This window comes from Chelonia mydas, chromosome 26 (genome assembly GCF_015237465.2).
Source record: "Chelonia mydas isolate rCheMyd1 chromosome 26, rCheMyd1.pri.v2, whole genome shotgun sequence".
NCBI classification, from domain to species: Eukaryota; Metazoa; Chordata; order Testudines; family Cheloniidae; genus Chelonia; species Chelonia mydas.
Window position 1 is genome coordinate 10,184,454 of NC_057859.1, and position 20,486 is coordinate 10,204,939.

The following is a 20,486-nucleotide window of genomic DNA, read 5'->3' on the forward strand; positions in this document are numbered from 1 at the left end:
GAGCCACACCTATCTGATGATGGTTTATCCTTCTGAGAAGCTTATTCCTTTAGGAGGTGTCACTTCACTGTCTTCGGTTTGTTTTTCCCCTTCAGAAAAGGCAAATCAATAAAATAACCACTTAGATCGAAGTTTAGTGGAGATGTAAGTGCTGCTAAATCATATTTGGATATCCAGGTTTGGAAGTAGAACAGTGATATTAGCAGGGGTGATTTACTTTGAACAGGTGCATGCTGAATAGTGAGGAAGCTGCACGCAACATCAAATCCCCAAAGTCTCTACTTCAGGAACTCTGAAAAAGTATGCCAATTATTGCTTCCTAAACCTCTGTGAGGAAAAGTCCTCAATTGTCCATTTGCAGTTACATTTGATTACTTTTTCCTACTATAATCCATTAAGTGCAAAGCACATATTTAACAAATCTGATTTCTGACATTATACTTTGCTACAAATGTTCTTTGAAGAAGCTCACATAAAAAGAAGCGAGAAGACAACAAACCAGTAAGAGAGAAATTATATAGCACTGTCTACTGATATAAATAGTATACAATAAACTGAAGTGAATCAGATGGAGCTCTTTGGCCAGGTAAACTTGTATCAGTTGATTTATGAAATCAGCTAAGGGAAGACCCAGTCCTGTTACCAATTAAGCGAGAGAGTTATGACTTCAGTGGGAGTAGAATTTGGCCAAAGCAAGGGGAGGACAAGGAAAGGCGGGGGAGATGCAGAAACTTAACCGGGTCATGAAAGAATCAAACAAGTGTAACCCATCCTGCATGGTGTGGTGCTCTGTCCCCCTCTAGTGCACGCAGACCATTTAGAGATTGACGCGTCTGCTATAGCCTTGGTTAAGAGGCATGCGGCTTTTGGCTCATGCAGTAGAGGCTCACACACACTTAGCTTCAGGGATCCCAGGTTTGATCATAGAATATCAGGGTTGGAAGGGACCCCAGAAGGTCATCTAGTCCAACCCCCTGCTCGAAGCAGGACCAATTCCCAGTTAAATCATCCCAGCCAGGGCTTTGTCAAGCCGGACCTTAAAAACCTCTAAGGAAGGAGATTCTACCACCTCCCTAGGTAAGGCATTCCAGTGTTTCACCACCCTCTTAGTGAAAAAGTTTTTCCTAATATCCAATCTAAACCTCCCCCATTGCAACTTGAGACCATTACTCCTCGTTCTGTCATCTGCTACCATTGAGAACAGTCTAGAGCCATCCTCTTTGGAACCCCCTTTCAGGTAGTTGAAAGCAGCTATCAAATCCCCCCTCATTCTTCTCTTCTGTAGACTAAACAATCCCAGCTCCCTCAGCCTCTCCTCATAAGTCATGTGCTCTAGACCCCTAATCATTTTTGTTGCCCTTCGCTGGACTCTCTCCAATTTATCCACATCCTTCTTGTAGTGTGGGGCCCAAAACTGGACACAGTACTCCAGATGAGGCCTCACCAGTGTCGAATAGAGGGGAACCATCACGTCCCTCGATCTGCTCGCTATGCCCCTACTTATACATCCCAAAATGCCATTGGCCTTCTTGGCAACAAGGGCACGCTGTTGACTCATATCCAGCTTCTCGTCCACTGTCACCCCTAGGTCCTTTTCCGCAGAACTGCTGCCTAGCCATTCGGTCCCTAGTCTGTAGCGGTGCATTGGATTCTTCCGTCCTAAGTGTAGGACTCTGCACTTATCCTTATTGAACCTCATCAGATTTCTTTTGGCCCAAACCTCCAATTTGTCTAGGTCCTTCTGTATCCTATCCCTGCCCTCCAGCGTATCTACCACTCCTCCCAGTTTAGTATCATCCGCAAATTTGCTGAGAGTGCAATCCACACCATCCTCCAGATCATTTATGAAGATATTGAACAAAACCGGCCCCAGGACCGACCCCTGGGGCACTCCACTTGACACCGGCTGCCAACTAGACATGGAGCCATTGATCACTACCCGTTGAGCCCGACAATCTAGCCAGCTTTCTACCCACCTTATAGTGCATTCATCCAGCCCATACTTTCTTAACTTGCTGACAAGAATACTGTGGGAGACCGTGTCAAAAGCTTTGCTAAAGTCAAGAAACAATACATCCACTGATCCCAGCCAATGACAGATCGTCAGCGTTACACAAGCATCAATGGAGCCTACTGCTGCAGTGTTTTTATTTTTCTCTCAACCCTCTGAGCAAACCTACAGCCCATGGTAGGGTGGGGTGGGCATATTCTTTCACTCCGCCTCCCCCCATCCCACTCCTATTCACCCCAAATTTATACTTTGTGAGGTTAACATTGATAGGCTGCTTCCCCACACACATTTTTTTATATATATTATACACTCACCCACATATATATTTACACACACACACACACACACACACACACACACTCTATGGGAATGGTCAGGAGGAAAACAATATTTGGTTGGTCCACAAACACAGGGATTCATGTCTAACCTGCATCTTCATGAAAATAATATTTGCACCTTTCATCTCACAATCTTTGTAGAGGTCACTAGGACCATCAGATAGCTGACTCAAAAGAGCTCTGTTCATGCTGCTCCCAAGAATCGATGTCTTTATAAATAAATAGCCCCTAGCACTAATATTTCAGAGGTCAAACATTTGCAAAAGCAGGCCAATACTGCAGGATTCAAAATGAAGACTAATTAGAAGGAACGTCCTACCCAAGCATCAACCTTCTACTCTTAACGACACCAAGCTCAGCATGCTGGTTCTCTATTTTGTTGACTGTGGAGAGATACTAGGACACGGTAGAGTTAATCTAATCAGAATTTTTGGAGATGTGAGACTGATGACCGTGTGGACAGCTATATCAGGAGCAAACAGTGGCTAAACATTAGCTCCTGGAGGATAATATCAATAAGATCTCTCTCCCTTTCTCCTGAAACCAAAAATCTGATAAACTGTATGGAGATTAGATAAATAATTCAAAGTTTACCCACCACATTTCTGTCATTTCTTAATAGAAATAACTAGAAAAGGAAAAAATCTGTGGAAAAGCAACCAGAAATATTTTTAATGTGAAACGCAGAAGAGCAAAATTATAGATCTGATTGGGGAAGACACCTTAAATTCACTCATGTTTCTACTGGAAACCCCAGTTCTCTTGATGGGGCAAGAGAACCAAATGCTAATGCAGCAGCATTAGTCAAGTGGCAAAGCTTTCTTTATTTCAAGCTCATTATCTTAAAACACTGACATCCAGTGGAGTTGAGGAACTGATGAAGACGTTCCAGACCAGGGGTTCTCAAACTGGGGGTCATGACCCCTTACGGGGTCACAAGGTGGTTACATGGGGGTCATGAGCCATCAGATCCATGGGGCTGGCAGCCCTGAGCCCCCATTAACCACCACCCCTTCATTTTATATGGGCTGGGGCAATTTCAGAGGCTTGCTGGGTGAAAGAAGTCACCAATATAAAAAGTTGGAAAAATCACTGGTCTAGACAGTCAACAGAGAGCTAACACCAACAAAAACCACTATGATCCCATCCACAATGTGGCAAAACTGTGGTATCTACAATTGTGTTAAGTCTGTAAGATGTAGACATTAAGCAGATACAGCACAGTTATGGAGGTTCGGTGCTAAAACTCACCTATTAAAAACATTTAAACAGGGTTGCAGTTAGCATAACTACGCTTCCGGAAAAGCTACTAAAATAAATTACCTCAAAATGGTTTTGTACCTATGGCACAATCCTTCAGCATGAAATGAACCATGGCACTGTCTGGAATAATTCAGTGTCATTTACTTTTCACCTCAGTTAAAATAAAATTTCTTTTCATCTAAGCAATGCCATCACTGCACACATTGTTAGTGTTTGTTTTTCTGAACAAAACATATTCATTGCAACTATTCATAATATGGAACTACTTTCCCTACTTCAATAAAATTCTATTTCCAGACAAATTACAGCCTGAATTTCCTCTCAATAGACGCAATTTAGCCAGACGATTTTAAGACAAGATTCTTCCCCAAAAAAGGATGAGTAGGTGTATACTTACCAAGAGACACATCTTAAGACGTGTTAGAGAGCTATATCACAATAGACATTGAGGATTCAAGAATTTAGCTCACTGATCTAGTAAAAGTCTCTTCATAATGCAATGCCCCTCAAAATTTCTATATCTAAAAAAGCTTAACTGCGTATCTGGACACTATGCTTAAGCCAACATAAACCCTGATAACTGAACAATACAAAAACGTTTTACATATTATTTAAGAAAGAACATTCTTGAATATTTTACTTACAGGTAGAGTGAAGAAGGCAGGATGCTTAGATTCATCTTCATATTTGCCCTCTGTTGAGCTTCCAGTCTCCACTGATTTAGAAGCAGTGTTCTTGCCAATCCCCATGGTTTCCAGAATGCCGAGGACCGTCACACAGTAGCTAAATTGAATTTTATGAGATGGGAAGGTGGAGAAGAACAGGGCACCCCCGGAAGTTAGAACGGCACCTAGTAGTCAAGTTCAAGCATTAGGTCCTGGAAGTACCTTTAGCTTCGATGGCACCTAGAAACAAAGAAGTGAAACTAATGAAATTTTTTTTCACGATGACGAAGCATATTTGTAATACTTTATGAAACCAAAAAAAAAAAGGAGTCATTGTTTTATAAAATTCAGTAACAGCCACAACAGTTGTGAGTGCAGTACCACTTTATCGAACATCCCATATGGAACATTACGATGATCCACGTTTCCCATAAAAACCTGAAAGAAAGCAACCCCAATTTTAGCTCTCCAACATACAGCCTGCTAAAAGTTTAGGCTCTGCCAAAAAAAATAGAGATCTTTAATTTCTCCCAATTTTGGATACAAATCAAGGCCACTTACTGGTTTGCTCACCCTTTCCCCAAAATCTGGAGTGTCATTGACTTACAAATACCATTTGCAGCATTCTATACACTATTACTGTCTGAAATCCCAATGTGAACGATGTTTTACATGTTACACTAGCCTACATAGACACACATCTGCAATTTACTATAATACCCATCTACTTTATCTTGAGTGTTTAAGCGAGAGAGGTTTCCCTTGGGAAGGGTTTCTTTGATTATTCTCTCATGCTGAACAGTCATTTCCCGAGAGGGAGGGATGTGCCTCGTATCTTGAAAAAGTTATTCTCACCACCTTCAAAGTACTGAAGACTTGTATTTTTAGGGTTTTTTTTAATTCCACTAATTTAGATGGATTAGGACCATTTGTAAAAAACTTTCTGCAACCAGAAAAATCCCATCCTTTAGGGTGTGGAAGTATGATGATGCAATTAGCCATTATGCGTTCCTGCCAGTTACGCTTCTTCAAGAAGTAAATCCTACGGACCTAGCCACAGGTAAACCTGATCTTTCAAGGTAACCCCATGCTGCCATTTTAAAATAGGAAAAACACACATTTAGCTTACTGAGCCTCATGTTGAGCACATTCCTCTGCTATAGAAACTTCGTTTTAACCTAAGATAGAAGATATTAGAGCCCATTGCTGGTTATAGAAACTTAGTTCAAAAGTTTGTTGGAGAAGACAGCTGTTCGAGGATGCAAAAGTGATCGTGTTAGGGCCTCTATAGAACTGAATATGCATTTTACATAACACTGTGTAACATATTTGTTCCCTTACTCCCTTTGGGATGGGGACATTTAAAGAAAAATCTTCTGTAATTCGTCTGCTTTTAATTTGCCAAACCGACCACTGCAATGTACCCCCCCCCCATGTTCCCTACTTAGATAAATATCCCAGCTCTGCAACAATCCAAAACCTGCCATCCCCAAGAGTGAAAACACAGCCTGACTATTCAACCCCAATTCGCCAACTGGCAATGCAGAACATCACCACTAAGTTCCCAGGCCAGATAAGCCCTGTTTTGACATTATTTAATGTATTTGGTGATATTCTATCATCAGACACCTGAAAATAAAAATCAGTTACAGGCAAAATGAAAAAAGACTAAACCACAGAGAAAGAATATGACAGATCACAAAGAGGAATGAGAAAAATACTCCCCACCAAAAAAAAAAAAAAAAAAAGGACTATCAAGGGAAATTTTTGTGAAAGCAGCCACAAAATTGAAACAGAAGAAAAACCTATGGTACACTGGCAATGTGGTCTACAGTCAGTGACATTTTTAACTAAATTCCTGAGGTGGAAAGGCAGTGAATGAATATTCAAAAAGAAGTCAAGAGGAACAAATCTCAACACAGCCACATCACTAATCCCAATCAAGTAGTGACTGTTTATTCTCTTTCCTAAAGGTTGTCTAGCAAAATGCCAGGAGTTTAATGTCTGATGCAACTGCAGTAATAATGACACTTGATGTGTGATCTTTCTGCAGATGGCAGAGCTGGGGCTGTGTCTGGAATAATTATACAATACCTCAATATTTAAGAGCTAGTTCCAGTTTAAGAACTGTCCATTTGCTAGTCGACTCTGGTTACTCTGGTTGGCGAACAATTTAGTTTTAAAAATAATTTGACATTTAGACAGCCAAAAAATAAACACAGATATAAAAAAAGCGCTATTTGAGCATTGAAATGAAAGCGAAGCACTCCTACTAGAAAAGTGAAATGGCCTCAAAAGTAGTACAGTGTTTTCTTAACTCAAAGGCTTAGCTAATAAGAGCCAGTAATTAAATTAAATTAAAACAAGACGTTAAGGGGATACAGGCAACTCGTTCTTGTAGTTGGAACTTTAAATTAAAAAAACAAAAAAAGAGAGCCAGCCCAAGTGCTGAGTGTTTGGAACACCCTTTTATAAACTAAATGTTTCAATCCCCACCAGATGCACACATTTCCACTCAAAAAATATGACCTTCCAGAGATGGAGAGTAACTAGTTTGCTTCTAATTTGTATACCTTTATCACTGTTGACAGCTCCAAAAATAATGTGGTTAATGTCAGTGAACAACCTACTGGAGATGTTCACCGTGTCTGGATGGCACAAAAATAGAAGAGAACGCAAAGATGAGAAAGAGAGACATGGTGTGGTTATGGATATTTTTTTTTTAAACCCACACAATTACAAAAGAAACAAAAAGGAAAACAAAAACGGGATAGAGATTGCTGTTCTTTGTGCAAAAAAGTTACTTACAAGGAAAAATAGTGAGAGTGACTAAGTTTTTGACTACACGCACAGTGTGCCACTTTAACTAAAGACCAGTATAGTTTATTCCTGTACAGGAAGAGAAAGAGTAATAAATTATACCAGTCTAAACTGTTACTCCTGGGGGAATTCTGTGCCAAAACATTAAAGTTTCAGCACCAAAAAATAAAAATTCAGCACCAAAAAATAAAAATTTGGCGCACAATATTTTAAAATTCTGCAACATTCTGCATACTTTATTTGTCAAAATAATGCGATATAATCACTCTGGTTTCAATTATTTTGGTAATTTATTTGAACTAAAATACAATGGATGGAGAATGGGAGTGGGGAGCACCGGCAGGAATGCCCAAACCCCCTTGCCTAATAGTAATGTAAATAGGTTTCACCCTTTATTTCTAAAAGCAGCAAAGAGTCCTGTGGCACCTTACAAACTAACAGACGTATTGGACCAAAAGCTTTTGTGGGTGAATACCCACTTCGGGTGCATGCAGTGGAAATTTCCAGAGTTTTTAAATTTCCTTTATTTCCAGTTATTAGTCAACAAATATATGCAGCCATATGCTCAGTGTTAGATTATAGGCAACTGAAGAGCAAATGAGGACTGGCGAATCAAACTCACAATTTATATTGGCTACTGACCATCTCCAGAAAAGAAAGTAGCCAACGGTTCAAGGAGCACATTTTGATAGGAAGATTTTTCAGACCGAAAAGTTAGACTAGTTCTAATCACTAAAGCAACATAAGCATTTATAAGGCCATACTGTCCTTTTACCCACTGCAACATTGCTAAAAATAGAAGTGTAGATGAAGCAGCGCTGGCTTAAGCAATGCCTTAATACGTGCCCAGATTTCTGGGCAGGCTTATACTGTCCACACTGAAGCCCATGTCACCACATCTCCACTATATTGTTTTATTTAGCAGTGCTAGCATGGGTATGTCATATTGTGTGTGTATATATATAGATGCAGCTTGGGTAGACATATCTCCTGTGTCAGTCAGAGAGTTTTTTGTGCTGCCATATCCTGGTCAGCCTCTCTGATCACTTGCCCTCTCCCTTCCTGCCAGGGTTAACCTTTAACCAGTTAGGATCTTTTGATCTAATAGGGTGTCTCTGCGCTGTGATAAAAAACTCATAGCACCAAGTCTCAGTCAGCTGATAAGGATCCATGGGGCTTTGCCTGCGGGGCTAAAAACAGCAGTGTAGACATTACGGATGGGCTGAAGCCCAGGCTCTGAGATCCTCCCGCTTTGCAGGGTCTCAGGGCTCAGGCTCCTGCCCAAGCCCTAAGCACCCCAAGCCCGAGTCAGCAATTCCAAGTTAGTTGAGGCAGTGCCACTAGTACTCCTTTTCATTTTCTACACATACCCTTTAGGTTCAGCCTTTGGAAGCATAAAGCACCCTACCTTAGATAGAGCCTGGAAGGTTAATTCTCCCACCAATTGATGGCCCAGCCATTATCTTCACTCCTTTGAAACTGGGTTTGTTTTACTTTTCCTGGGTTCTGGGTTTTATCTTTCCTTGGTTCTTTTACCTCCTTAGATTTAACTATCTGCATTCAGGCAGATAATACCCAAATGAACAAAGTAAGCCACACATAGTATTCTTTTTAAAATACCAACATTCTCCCAGTTTGTCATTACAGCATTAAGTTATCTTCTTGTGAATATTTCAACTGCAAAAACAAAGTTGGGAAATGGGAACCTTAGAGTGAAAAGGTCATTAACATACAAACAGAAAATTGTGCTGGAAGAGTATTTGCTCAGATTCAGAGTTGTGGGGTGTTGTGAAAAACTTCAGTCTTTTACTGTTGCATCCGATGAAGTGAGCTGTAGCTCACGAAAGCTTATGCTCAAATAAATTGGTTAGTCTCTAAGGTGCCACAAGTACTCCTTTTCTTTTTTCAATCTTTTAGGCTGCTTAAATTGGCTTTTATACCCAAGACACGTGTCTGCGGTTTATCCCTTACAGAGGCTGAAAGAGTTTACTTGAAATGGATGAAAGATCTTCATTGTCATCCTCGCTTCTTCCCACTTGACTGAAAGAACTGCCTTATGAACCAGAGAACAAAAAAATAAGTAAAAACATATTTACATTCATTTCTACAACACATATTACAGTATTAGAGTTTCTTTTAGGAAAGACATGGAGAGGAGAGAAGGACCATCACCTTTTAAGTACGGTGTTAATTAAAGCACCGATATTAAAAAAGTAATCTCTGTCCTCTAGACTGCAAGCTGCTTTCAGCAATTACAATGTCTTTCTTTCGAGCTACTGAAAACTTAAGATGCCAGCTCTCAATAAATAAGCTGTTAGATTTCACAAGTTGAAAACTACCAAGGGCTTGGCAACAACAGAAACCACAAAAATGAGCAGTTTATTCTGAAATGAAGACTGCACTGCATTCAGGATGTATTGTAAATGCTTGGGTGTTTTTGATCTGTTCCCGTCTTTTCCGAAATCATACTTAAACATTAATCCATTTGGCAGATGCCTAGCTAGGAACCCCAGGCCCACAGCCTTGTTTAAACTGCTTGATTTGAACACTAAGAGCACTTTCAATCCTGTAGGATTTTGAAATCCTAAATTCATCTCATCACTGAAATGCTGACTTCAAGCCTAAAATTCTGGTTTGACAATCCTCTATCGCCCCGGTAAAAATCTGAAGACATTCCTGATGGAATTTTTTCAGAACTTTGACACAAGAAGAAGCTTTATGGTATTTATGTAATAATTAAATTCGGACAGCAAAATTTACAAGACAATAAAGAGAGGGGTCAGATGCAGATCTTTGTGGGATTTGAAAAGTTTTACAATTCTGCTGAACAACCAGAACAAGCTACCCAGAAGGATCACGGCAAGAGGCTATGGAAAATTACTACATTTTAATGTTGTTTGATTCCCCACAAGTACTGTAAAACTTGACAGAGGCTGACTAACGTCTAGGTCCCTAGTAATTTACATTTCTGATGTTGCGAACAAGTAGTATCCCGCTTCTCTAAGAAGTAGGTGGATTCCATTTCATGTCAAGTGGACATTCTTGGCCTCTAGGAGTTTTCCTTTTTGACTATGATTTACATTTGGTTTGTTTGGGTGGGGCAACAGAGGACTCAAAGTACAAATTGAACGTCCCCTGCCACACCTACGAGTGAAGAGGGAGAGTGATCTACGGTACTAGAATACAGCCACTGTGGTAACCCTTAAGGTGCCCAGCCTTACGGTGGGACACTAACTGCTTGTATACACCACCACTTACTTCGGTATAATTTATGTCACTCAGGGGTGTGAACAATCCACACCTGTAGCACTTCTAGTGCAGACTAGCCCTAAGGTACTGCCCTGTGCTGGAGCACTGAGCAATGTGTTTTTGTTCCTGGGGTCGGGGGAGGGAAAAGGAAGGGAGAGGTGGGCTGCAAAGCTCTTATGGGATGTGCCACATGCCCTAAGAAAGGAGGTGGAGTGGGAGACAGCTGCCCTTAAAGGCCAAAGAAACCTCAAGAGCTAAGTGAGTTCCATCAATCTCACGCTAAGAAGCCCAGAATCCTGTAAGATGACACATTCAGAGAGGAGTGAATCATCTTAATTATAGGCTAAAGAAATTTATTTTTTTCTTTAATTTAGCCCTAATGTTGATGTACGTCACTAACTGGCCTCTTCCACAAGTTGATACAGGTTGTGCCTGCTCTACTAGCAAATATTTGAACTAAGATCAACAACATTTAGCAACACTTAGCTTTGCTGCAATGTAAAATAAGCCCAGAACATCTATATAACAGTTGTCTGATTTTCAGAGGTACCAAGCCTCTGGAACTTCCATTGGCTTCAATGGTGGTTGAGAGTGCTTAGCACCTCAGAAAATCAAGACATACTATATTTAGGGACCCTGTGATGTAGACATCTCTAACCTCAGGTTTGAGTTTGAAAATATTTCATTTCCATAGGGGCTTGAGACAGAGTTGTGGCCTGGAAAACTGACTCTTAACTTTTCAGTATATGTACTGATAAGACACACAATATTGTTTGGAAACTGACTGGAAAGTGGAAAAGATTAATATTCGAGGTCATCCTTCTTTAGCTTGCCAATATACAATTTTAGCAATACTGCAGCATTGAAACCAACAGACTGCAATTAAGGACAGCTTTCAAGTCCTGCTGTACCAGGCAGAAAGCCATGAAAACTTTAGGCCTGTAACCAAATCACTGGATTTACTTTATCATCTCGAAAAGAACTGCACCTAAGCCAAGTAGTCTACATTGTTCTGCAGCAGATCCTTTGTGAAGGCATATTAAAGAGGGAGCGAGGGAGGAGATTGCATTCAGAAGAACAGGATCCCATACAATTTGGCTGCCAGCAGACATTTACATTTAAAGAGGTGAGAAGGAGGGGAGGACTCAAGACTATGGCTGCCAGAGAGTATCAAGGCAGACTCATGCCACACAAGATAGTGGGACACCCCCACACCCCGACATTGTAAAAGAAATTCTGCCTTCAACCAACACTGAATTGACCTGATTAGAGAAACAAGACTGGTTTTCAACATCCTTAACTACTGAAACAGGTAATTATGGAATGTTGTTGAGGCTCTAATTAATCAAGTTCACTTACGGGGTATAGCTGTCACTTGCCAGATAACCCATTAAAGACAAAAGCAAGGCAATTCCCAATTAATTACGGAATGGTAGCTTTATCCTGATTGTTACTGGCTTTGGTCAATTGTCAAGTCAGTAATGACAAATTTCAGTGTTCCATTTTCTCTAGCTGAGGTACAGATTTTTAAGGAGACATTTCCACGATATCAAGATCCTAGTGGATCTTCGACTGATTAAATGTGAGTCACCTTTTGTATATTTGTCTTAATACACATGAACACAACACAACTGCATCCGATGAAGTGAGCTGTAGCTCACGAAAGCTTATGCTCAAATAAATTTGTTTATCTCTAAGGTGCCACAAGTACTCCTTTTCTTTTTACAACACAACTGCTCTTTTACAGACATTCTGACATATGCTGTCATAATAATTAATATTTCAAGTCCCACAGAAATCAGACTCTGGGCACAATTGTATCAAGTCCATAAAATGGACATACTTTTAACTATTCAGCATGAACATTAGTTTTTCCTAATTAAACAAAGCTGCAGTTTATGTTCATGTATTAAAAAGCAAGAAACTAGTTTTTTATATTTAGATTATAAACTGTTTAGGGCAGAAACTCATTTTCTTGGTAGAGTGACTAACAAAATGGGGCTGTCACGTGTGATTGAGGCCTTTAGGCACTACCATAAATAATAAAGTTGTGTTATCTATCAGCCTAATCTAGCCTGCAACATTCTGGTTTTTAAAATGAAGTATTTCTCTGCTGGAGGGTAAAAATTTAATCCCAACATAAAGTTCATGACCAAGTTATGAAAGACTGAAAAAAACAAATCACTGCTACAAAGCTCAAAGAAACCTAACTTCTAGTTGAAGGATTATCCTTGCAGTTATGCTGACAAGTGTCACAATAATTATATGGTGGCTCCCCAAAACCTGTCTAGCTGACATAACTCAAGGTTAATAAAGCCCAATATATACTGAAATTAATATATATAACTTGAGCAAAATACTGATTAGGGGAACAATCCTACAAGATGCCAATTCCCCTTAACTCTGATTGGCTCACAGGATTTGCCCAAGTAATTAATCTTAAAATTGGTGCTTAGATAGGAGCCTTATAAATTTGTAAATTAACAGTTTAGGTCCCTATTCTGCAAACTGTTCCAGGTGGGCAAAACCCTGAGCCCACATGAAGGGGGGACAGCTTTGCTCTGCATGGTGTGAGGATCCACGCTTGCAAGATCAGGTCCTTAAACACTGTACTTATTTTATTTTTTAAACTATTTTTCTAGTTCAGTCTGGGAGAACAGATTTTCCACAGGGCATCCCAAACCGGAGCCTCCTTCAGTTAAAAGGCAGCTTACAATTTGTTTTCCTTTTACTGTACACAAGTCCTTTACAACAAGTTTTCCATGACAGGGACTAAAACGTAACAAGGGTCTGCAATACCTCGGAAAAAAGGCTTAGCACGCAACAAACAGCAGCATTCAGATGCTTACAAGCCAAGTATGTTTCAAATCCCTGATGCAATACTTTTGAGTATCATCGCTAAAAATCCTTTATGAAATAAGTGTCTTCGCTCAATAGAAATGTTGGGACTGTACAGAGAAGTGGATAAAGAGCTTGGCAAGTACCCCAAAAAACTAATAAAAAATTTGGCCTTTTAAAAATAGATTCAAAAGGACATTTAGGTGACTCTTGGGTACTGAGTTAGTTTCTTACCTGGGTTTTGAGATGAGGGTGCTTTAGAACTAGTCTTCAAAAGAGAACATAGTATTTTCAAGTGGTACGGTATTTCGACTGTCATACAAAATAATCTATAGAATTACGATTCCAGGAACATCCCATCCATCTGAAGCTAAGAATTTCTGCGGAGTCAATGGCTATGTCTATGCTACGGCTCTTACAGTTGCACAGCTGTACCATTGCCGCACTAAGCTCTCCTGTATAGCTGCTCTATGCCAGCAGCAGAGAGGTCTCCTGCCAGCATAATTAAACCACCCCCAACAAATGGCGGTAGCTACGTCAGCAGGAGAGTGCTAGCGTAGACAAAGCTGGTGTGACGCAACGGAAGCAGCTACAAGCATGGCTGACAGCTCTTCTTGTTCAGAATATCACCAGGAAGCAAGAAAGGAGAGCAGCAGAATATGGGCCCTGGACTTCAGAAAAGCAGACTTTGACTCCCTCAGGGAGCTGATGGGCAGGATCCCCTGGGAGGCTAATATGAGGGGGAAAGGAGTCGAGGAGAGCTGGCTGTATTTTAAAGAAGCCTTATTGAGGGCGCAGGAACAAACCATCCCAATGTGCACAAAGAATAGCAAATATGGCAGGCGACCAGCTTGGCTTAAGAGTGAAATCTTCTGTGAGCTTCAACACAAACAGGAAGCTTACAAGAAGTGGAAACCTGGACAGATGACTAGGGAGGAATATAAACACATTGCTCGAGCATGCAGGGATGCAATCAGGAAGGCCAAAGCACAATTGGAGTTGCAGCTAGCAAGGGATATGAAGGGTAACAAGAAGGGTTTCTACAGGTATGTTCGCAACAAGAAGGTGGTCAGGGAAAGTGTAGGAGGACCCTTACTGAATGGGGGAGGCAACCTAGTGACAGATGATGTGAAAAAAGCTAATGTACTCACTCAATGCTCTTTTTTGCCTCAGTCTTCACAGACAAGGTCAGCTCCCAGACTGCTGCACTGGACAGCACCTTATGGGGAGAAGGTGAGCAGCCCTCAGTAGTGAAAGAACAGGTTAAGGACTATTTAGAAAAGCTGGACATGCATGAGTCCATGGGGCCGGACGCAATGCATCCAAGGGTGCCGAGAGAGTTGGCTGATGTGATTGCAGAGCCATTGGCCATTATCTTTGAAAACTCATGGTGATCGGGGGAGGTCCCAGATGACTGGAAAAAGGCAAATCTAGTGCCCATCTCTAGAAAAAAAAAGGGGGAAGAAGGAGAAACTGGCGAACTACAGACTTGTCTGTCTCACCCCTGTCCTTGGAAGAAAAATGGAGCAGGTCCTCAAGGAATCCATTTTGAAGCACTTGGAGAGGAAGGTGATCAGGAACAGTCAACATGGATTCACCAAGGGCAAGTCATGCCTGACCAACCTGATTGCCTTCTATGATGAACTAACTGGCTCTGTGGATATGGGGAAAGCGTTAGACGTGATATAGTTTGACTTTAGCAAAGCTTTTGATATGGTCTCCCACAGTATTCTTGCCAGCAAGTTAAAGACGTATGGATTGGATGAATGGACTATAAAGGTGGACAGAAATCTGGCTATGATCGTCAGGCTCAATGGGTAGTGATCAACACCTTGATGTCCAGTTGGCAACCAGTATCAAGTAGAGTGCCTCAGGGGTCAGTCCTGGGGCCAGTTTTGTTCAACATCTTCATTAATGATCTGGATGATGGGATGGATTGCATCCTCATCAAGTTCATGGATGACACGAAGCTGGGGGGAGAGGTAGATATGCTGGAGAGTAGGGACAGGGTCCAGAGTGATGTAGATGAATTGGAGGATTGGGCCAAAAGAAATCTGATGAGGTTCAACAAGAACAAGTGCAGAGTCCTGCACTTAGGATGGAAGAATCCCATGCGCTGCTACAGGCTGGGGACCGACTGGCTCAGCGGCAGTTCTGCAGAGAAGAACCTGGGGATTACAGTGGATGAGAAGTTGGATAGGAGTCAGCAGTGCGCCCTTGTTGCCAAGAAGGCTAACGGCATATTGGGCTGCATTAGTAGGAGCATTGCCAGCAGATCAAGGGAAGTGATTATTCCCCTCTATTCGGCACTGATGAGGCCACATAGACTCATAGATACTAAGGTCAGAAGGGACCCTTATGATCATCTAGTCTGACCTCCTGCACAATGCAGGCCACAGAATCTCACCCACCCACTCCTGCGAGAAACCTCTCACCAATGTCTGAGCTACTGAAGTCCTCAAATCGTGGTCTGAAGACTTCAAGGAGCAGAGAATCCTACAGCAAGTGACCTGTGCCCCATGCTACAGACGAAGGTAAAAAACCTCCAGGTCCTCTTCCAATCTGCCCTGGAGGAAAATTCCTTCGCCACCCCAAATATGGCGATCAGCTGAACCCTGAGCATATGGGCAAGATTCACCAGCCAGATACCCAGGAAAGAATTCTCTGTAGTAACTCAGATCCCACCCCATCTAACACCCCATCACAGGCCATTAGGCCTATTTACCATGAATATTTAAAGATTAATTAATTGCCAAAATCAGGTTATCCCATCATACCATCTCCTCCATAAACTTATCGAGTTTAATCTTAAAGCCAGACAGATCTTTTGCCCCCACTGCTTCCCTTGGAAGGCTATTCCAAAACTTCACTCCTCTGATGGTTAGAAACCTTCGTCTAATTTCAAGTCTAAACTTCCCAATGACCAGTTCATATCCATTTGTTCTTGTGTCCACACTGGTACTGAGCTTAAATAATCTGGAGTACTGCGTCCAGTTTTGGGGCCCCTGCTGCAGAAAGGATGTGGACAAACTGGAGAGAGTCCAGCAGAGGGCAACGAAAATTATTAAGGGGCAGGGGCATGTGACTGATGAGGAGAGGCTGAGGGAACTGTGCTTATTTAGTCTGCAGAAGAGAAGAGTGAGGGGGGATTTGATAGCAGCCTTCAACTACCTGAAGGGGAGTTCCAGAGAGGATGGAGCTCGGCTGTTGTCAGTTGTGACAGATGACAGAACAAGGAGCAATGGTCTCACGTTGCACTGGGAGAGGTCTAGGTTGGATATTAGGAAAAACTATTTCACTAGGAGGGTGGTGAAGCACTGGAATGGGTTCCCTAGGGAGGTGGTGGAATCTCCATCCTTAGAGGTTTTTAAGGCCCGGCTTGACAAAGCCTTGGCTGGGATGATTTAGTTGGGGTTGGTCCTGCTTTGAGCAGGGGGTTGGACTAGATCATCTCCTGACGTCTCTTCCAATCCTCATCTTCTATGATTCAGGTTGAATCATCACTGGGTTTGGCGGTCTACTACAGTCCAGTTTTTAAGTTCTCAGCCATTTTGACTTTATGAAATTACACCTGTGCCGTGTACAGCCACCATAAGGTGTGTAACTATGCCACACCAAGAGTCCTAAACCACTATGACATCAGAGGTCATGCAACATACCAAATGATGAGGTCTATATTAGCCATTGTCACTCGTGAAAAAAAGCTTCTGGAGTCACTGTGGATAGTTACCATTATGCTACCACTAATTTATGTGCAACAATTTTATTAGTTGTACGAGGGAGACTTGCATAGATGCTGGGTTAACCGGCTCAACTGCCACACTCGTACGCCCAACATAAAACTCCCAACACAACTACCCCTTCCCAGATACAACCACACACAGCAACACCACAACCATCTTACAGAATAATTCCAAATATGTATAGCCTCGACTACTGCACACACCCCCTCATTCACCACCAGCACAAATCCATACAACTCTCCCAGCACAATACAACCCACATACAAAATCAACAAAATCACCCATAGAACCAGCAAACAGAACAACCCGAAACATCACTCTGAACCGTAGAATGTGAGAGTCAGTGTGAAGCAATGGAAACAGCTACCAATATGATTGAGAGGTCTTTTTGTTCAGAGTATCACGAAGTTCAAACATCACTGCGATTCACAGTCTGTTACTGACCAATTTTTAAGTTCTCAGCTATTTTCAGCCCCCACCTTTTTTTTTTTTTTTTTTTAAAACCAATATGACTTCACTGATTTCACCCCCATGACTGCACGGGCTTTCAGCAACTGGTATGTCTTCGTAATTCACCTGCTATTTTTGGGCATATCTACACAGGGATGCTCAGGAAAATTAAGCTGAATTAACTTAAGAAGGTGTGAATTCAAAGCATATTGAAACACTTCGTGGACTCTCATGGTGAGAAGTAATATGGATTCAGTTCGCTTTAAACTCAGCCTGAGAGTCCACATGGCTTTAATGTACTTTAAATTCACACCATCAATTAACTTGGCTTAACTTTCCTAATGCTGCTGTGTAGACATGTCATTCAGGTATATAACACTGTTTACACTGAGAACGAAGATAACCAGTATTTTCTGGACACACTTGCCACTATATTTTCCTAGATTTTTCTCTGATCTTGTATTTTTTCCCTATTGGTGATCATTCTTCTTGCTATATCATCCTTGATTGGTTTCATCTCCTGTGGAACACCGTACATACAAGTTCATATACAAATAGTGAACTCTAATAAAAAATTAACAAGTAGGATGCTTCCAATATAGGCTGCAACAATAGATTTGAAAAGGAATGTGATCAAAAATTAGGAGTTTGGTGTTTCAGATTTTGTGCTTTTTAGCTTAACAGCATTAAAAAATTTCAGGTGAATTCTGGGAATAATATCCAAAGCAATTTGAAAAACACATTACATTTGCAGTTTTCATTATGAAACAGAGCACCATTTTGAGTTCTTCCTCTGTACCATGTAGCCAGACATGTTAAAATGAATGCAATCCACGTCCATTTCTGGCAGAAATCACGTCAATTTTAAAACATTATATTATTTCTCCTCTATGTTGCATGTGTCATTACTGAAATGACTGCGCTTTTAAATGTTATCTGTCAATCAATGTTTAGTTCTTCACGTCAGAACCTAAATAACATTTTTAAATGTGTATTACATGGCAGTGTATACCTTGCCCAGGAATGATTACATTCATTTATTTTTTTCTGGTGCAGAGAATTAGTAATAACCTGTAAAATTTCAAGGCAGTTTTCATCTGGATACACTATTTTTCCTCCAGAAAAATTCATGTAATTGACACCAAGGGGTCTTTTTGGCCCTCATGAGTAATTTTTTGTGAATTGAAAAATTTTGATATCCTTATGGACGCACTACACAGTTTATGAAATACTGTTCACACGCTCATGAAGACTCCTGACAGCATGCAGAGTAACCATTATTTGTTTAACCTTATATTAAACTGCCATGCAGAAGTATAGGGTAAACTATCTTTATCCAGAAGCCTAGTCTCACCGTCATTTCCAGCTTAAATCAAGTCTTTGATCAGAGAGAATCCCCTTGTTGGAAGAGCATATTTAAACACTCTTCCTGACTTCCAAAAGCTAGAGCTCTCTGTCCCCTTCTAAAACTACAGTACCTTAAAGTCAACATGAGACTAATTAACCCAAGAGCGAGTGAGTGAGTATCCTGAGTATCTACTTTTAGTTAGGTACTTTACACAAAAAACTCATGACTGATAACAATCTACATAATTAACAGCTTCCTTTCTAGTTGGAAAAACTGGCTTTGTAAAGCATTTGAGAAATGTGAAGCTTCCATTTATTGTTCTTAAATATCCAACCTTGTTGGAAGAAAACCCAAACAGCAACAATTTTTTTCCTCCCCAAATCTCCTGCTCTAAACACACTCCAGTGTTTTCAAACACTGTAAAACTCCATTCTTAACTGAATGATTTCCACGCACACAGGTTTTTTCTCTTATTGCAAGGATTTTTTTAAATTAAGTCTGTAGGCAAATCACAGATGACTTTACAAATTAAGTTAATGCTTAAGCATTTCTTCCTAGATCTCTTTTCAGCAGTCACAAATCTGTTTTCTACAGTAAGCAAATAAAAGTGGTTCAAGTTCTCACATCCAAGTGACATGTTTTGGATGTTAGTTTGAATAATCAGAAGAATTTTTCATATGGTTTATAATCATTTGCATCTTATATTCTTTAGGTCTACTTAATTAGAAACTGGACATTTAAAATCTGAACTTAAGCAGTTGAGTTCTTCCTTTTACTACTTCAATTCCAAGAAAATATCTTACCTCCAGAAATCTGTCCTAATCTCTACAGAGCCTCTCAACCAACTGACCACTCCAAAGTTTCTTGCGTTTTCTACATAGAGAAACTGAAGGCTGTGAGTAGCATTCTACTAAAATGCAGACATACTGAAGGTTTTTTATAATCTGGATGGGCTCATTATATTGTATAACTATTTTATCCAATCAGAATCACTATTTACATTACACAACAGCTAAAAATACAGGAAGACAGCACATGGTCACAAGCTGTTACTACATGCCTATGACATAACTAGAAAATTTAAGTAAATGCACAGTAAGTCGCTTTATGAGTAATAGCATAATGCATACAAATCAAATTAAACCAACGGCCTGGAGATGGTTTAGACATGATAAACTGTTGTATACTTGCTGAAATATTATAGGCAGAAAATCCAGTGGAACACAGTGAAAATCCTCAAAATGAGGATGACAACTATTTAAATGCCTGATTTTGTAAAAGCTATAATCATGCCAGTGTGCACTCCCGACCCACCCCACCCGTTTCCAGTATTAACTATTGTTAATATTGATGTTATTATACGGTTAGGTACATGGTTTGTAGGACAAAACACTGGAGAACACACTCATACAGCATACAAAGGAAGGGGGAGACAAACACGTGTTGCGTAACTGCAATGAAAATATTTGTATAACTATTACCTTAAATCAATAAAAAACTAATCAACTCAAATCTTGTCTGACAGTACAAAATTTAGTCAGTGAAAATCCATCCAAGACCTATAAGGCAAAGTATATATTCATTCGTTCATATAGGTTCATTATTCTTACATATAGGCTCAGTGAAGTTTGATGTTTGAGTGCCTATGATGGGGGGAAAATTGAAAACAGGAGAATTGGAGCAGAAAATAAAATTAGGTCCTAATTTTAAAAGATTCTTTTAAAATTGTTTCTCTATTGCAGTTTACTAAATGTCCTGTGT

The 20,486-nt window shown here is 40.5% G+C and overlaps 1 protein-coding gene across 8 annotated transcripts in view; it reads right to left on the bottom strand.

Annotated features, from left to right (window-relative positions):
• The window catches only part of SLC23A2 (solute carrier family 23 member 2), a 128,867-nt gene that overhangs the window by 66,265 nt on the left and 42,116 nt on the right, over positions 1-20,486 (bottom strand). For 7 of the 8 annotated variants that reach the window (XM_037886498.2, XM_037886496.2, XM_043536163.1 and 4 more), the window contains one exon: positions 4,257-4,517. The exons of the other annotated variant lie outside the window; for it this stretch is intronic. In XM_037886498.2, coding sequence (XP_037742426.1) covers positions 4,257-4,361 — 105 coding nt within the window. In that variant the 5' untranslated portion in view covers positions 4,362-4,517. The remainder of the gene's footprint in view (positions 1-4,256; positions 4,518-20,486) is intronic. 8 annotated transcript variants of the gene reach the window in all.